At 44.7% G+C, this 3467-nt stretch overlaps 1 protein-coding gene across 1 annotated transcript; it reads left to right on the top strand.

Annotated features, from left to right (window-relative positions):
• Positions 1–1242: 1242 nt before the first annotated feature.
• On the top strand, positions 1243–1659 carry T265_01456 (hypothetical protein; the record flags this gene model as incomplete). The annotated part of the gene is made up of 1 exon (XM_009165482.1): positions 1243–1659. The coding sequence occupies one exon, from the start codon at positions 1243–1245 to the stop codon at positions 1657–1659; it is 417 nt and encodes a 138-aa protein (XP_009163746.1).
• Positions 1660–3467: the final 1808 nt, after the last annotated feature.

The raw sequence follows: 3467 nt of genomic DNA, 5'->3' as shown, positions 1-3467 counted from the left end.
AGATACCTACCACTATTCTAATTATCGCACAGCATTTGGGAAAAGATGACCGCCCCAGACAAATGAAGAGAGTTGTGCCCATTTTCTAAAAGTGACATGCAGTAACAGTGTGTGAATTGACTTGACTCCCGTCGTAACCAGACTGTTGGCATCAGTTTTTCTTTGTTGCCTTATGGTGGCTCGTGAGACACTGACCAGAGAGCAGCAAGCAGGATTCCAGGCTGGTGGGGATTGTGTTGACCAAATTTTTACACTCTATCAGCTGCTAGAAAAACGCCATACGTGCAAACCACCCACAATTTTAGTATTGCTGGATTTCCAAGGCGCACTTGACTCCGTTATCTGGTCTGTCCTTCTTGACACGCTTGCCCATCAAGGAATGCCCAAGAAGTTTGATAACAAAATGCGTTCTTTATATTTTCAGGCTTTCGGACATATGAGAGCATACGGAGGGCTCTCCAAAAGCTTACGTTTACAAGGTGGTATCCATCAAGGGTGCCTACCCTCTCCATTGTTATTTAATTTCGTGATTGATAAAATAATGATACAAACACAGGTGTTCAAATGGCCTCCAACGAAAAATTTTTCGGTCCGGAATATGAGGACGACGTCATCTGACGGTATTCCTTACATCAACAGGGCTTTGTAGGTACGGGGCCATCGATTTACTGGAAGCTGATCGTATGAGAATTTAGAAACCTTATGGTTGTGTTCAAGATAATAGGACATGACCGCTATGTGGTTTCTCCGCCTCCTTGGACAAAAAAATCACTGGATGTCAGCGCTTTGCGCACTGTTTATTCATAAAAGATACGTTTAGCTTACGAACTGTTTCGGATTCCTCGACTTTTCGTCTATCCTGCTGGTCTGCCGCATTTATAGCGCACGGAGTGGTGATGCAAAACGCAGGTTATTGCTGCAAAGTGTGACAGGGGGTACAAAAAAGTGGCCCAAACGACCCCTTCACCGTTGGAATCTTACCTGATCTTCTCAACAGCCATCTTCAAATGCACTCACAAGATGTTGATTTTAGATTTTATAGTCGCTGCACTCACTGCTAGTCCCCAGTTGAATTGGGTGGCATTCCTCACCCAGACAGTCACATGACTTATGCAAGCAGTCAGACAGATTACATCAGTGCGAACAACTGATTGGCGTTTGTGGCGAAAAATACTCTTTCATTCTCAAGGCCGTCGAGGATTCAGTGTTCAATGTCCGAGGCTGTCTTATAGGACGGAACTCATGCCGATCGACCACAGGTGGTCAGCTAAATTGCTGTTGAAATTGTTCAACCGTTCTCATTTCCTAAACGTAGATGTAGATACAGTCGGTTACGCCATTTCAAAAGCGGATGTCCCAGCATGTATACGAACAACACCTCCCAGCAAGGGTCAAGGAATGTGTGTTGCTCAAAGTGAACTTGATTTGGTGGTTTTGTTAAGCTGGCTTTACATCATGGTTGGAGAGCTATCAATGCTCAGGCGCGGTGTGCCCACCTTGTGCGCTGCTGAACGATCCACCAAGAAAGAGCAACAAAACAACTATTTCACCCCAATCACCGGTAGTGCCCGTGAACCAGCGAAAACCGATAGCTCACCGTCACACCTTTCAGATAGTGATGGAGTTATTTGTCTATCTTTGGAGTTGGCTTCCATGTGAGAGTCATTTCGGGGTTGGATAACTTTGGTTGTTTCGGAAGTTAGTACTGCACGACAACAGTTAATCAGCAGCACATTTGTGGTTTACGTTTGCCTTTGTCCGTGCCTCTTGAGTTCAGTAGAAGATGACCAGCCAGATGAACTTCACCAGCAGTGACTACGCCCAAATGCGCATGCTGGAAGCCACAACAGTAATTGAGTCCTTAGCTCATCAGCAACCAAGCGCTCAGGGCGTCATGAACCTACCTTTGGGTCTTTTGGGAGGTACGATAAACAGCCAGTGACTGTCGGCATTTTGAACGGTTGCTGATATAAAAGTTGTCAAACTAAATGTGCAAAGGTGGTCAACGACGGACAAGCATTCACACGGAGTCCCTTTAACTTGGTGGCCCACAGCAATGTCAACTGAAGTAAAACCGACGAAAGCAGCTCCTGGATCAAAAGAGATGCACAACCAGAAGGAAGCGAAACGGATGGAGAGATCAGCTCAAAAACGTACGTGGCTCTTGAGACATCAGAAAGCAATCATTTAAGGGGTGGGCGAGCAGGAAATACCTGACCCATTGTTGTTGCTAAAGGGACACCGGATAAAACGCAAGACAGCTCGAAATGGGGCAATGGGATTTATAGTTAGGCGCGCTTCTATCTGCCAATCTTAAAAGCAAATACAAGCTGGTCCTTGACAAACACAGGACCATACAGGTAAATAGAAAGTGACCGAATAACCGCGCACTGATACTGATTGGTGACCAAAAGTTGCGAGTTAATTAATAAGATTGACAAACAAATCAATGGCTGCCCGATGAGTCACCAATGAGCGCACCAAAATTACAAATATACCAATAAAACCGCATTCCAGTAAAACCTCTGTAAAAACGCAGATCCTGGAAATTCTATTAGAAATGCTTTCGTAATTAAATACTATGACAGAAGCGAAGGCGAGAAAAAGGAACAATACATGTACGTCTCACAATAAGAATACATCTCAAACCACTTATACATCATTAGGTCAAAAAGAAGTCAGCGCAACCCGCAAACTGAGAGGTATTCTACGGGATCCGATCGTAAGACCAGGGGAAAGTATTGACGAAACCAGTAGAACTTAACTAAATACGCTCTTGATTAGACAAGCTGGGAAGTAACCATGTATGTAAATTAACGGTCACAAAATTCCCGTCACGGAACATGAGTCTTTGTTCTCTTTCTCTAACTGTAGAGAACATGAAGCTCACACATGCAATCTCAAATACGTAAAGATTGTATATTGTATAACGTATATTTCACTGGTTAACCTAATGAAACGGAAAAGCGGAAAACCAGTTACCCATTTTTTGGTGTCTAAAAGCTAAAAGTTCGCTCTATGATAAAAAATATTGTGATTCTGGCTGACCGAAGCCCAAATAAGAGCTCAATCAGTTAGCTGGCGTTCAGAACAGCTTTGTAGCGTGCGACGTCAGGAAGTCAGCGGTATTCGACGTTCGAGAGGATGTAGCGACGGCAGACGTCAGTTCTTAAATGTACAGATATACGGACTGGTATTAATCGACGTTCGAATGTAGCGACGGCAGACGTCAGTTCTTAAATGTACAGATATACGGACTGGTATTAATGAATCCACACAGTATACACAGCAAGCACACGCACAGGTCGGGTGTTACGGGGAAGAAGACCGAAGTGTAGGAACAACGTGCGTGTATTAACCCGAACCGAAACCGGAAGACGGGGGTGTGTACAAAAAGGGGTCGGTCAATGTCAGTCCGGGGGGGGGGTTGTACAAGTGGCTATTCTTTCCTGTCCGGGGCTCGTGGT

Source organism: Opisthorchis viverrini (genome assembly GCF_000715545.1).
Source record: "Opisthorchis viverrini unplaced genomic scaffold opera_v5_15, whole genome shotgun sequence".
Lineage (NCBI taxonomy): Eukaryota > Metazoa > Platyhelminthes > Trematoda > Opisthorchiida > Opisthorchiidae > Opisthorchis > Opisthorchis viverrini.
The sequence above is the reverse complement of the archived record's forward strand: the minus strand, read 5'-3'. Positions and strand labels throughout refer to the sequence as shown.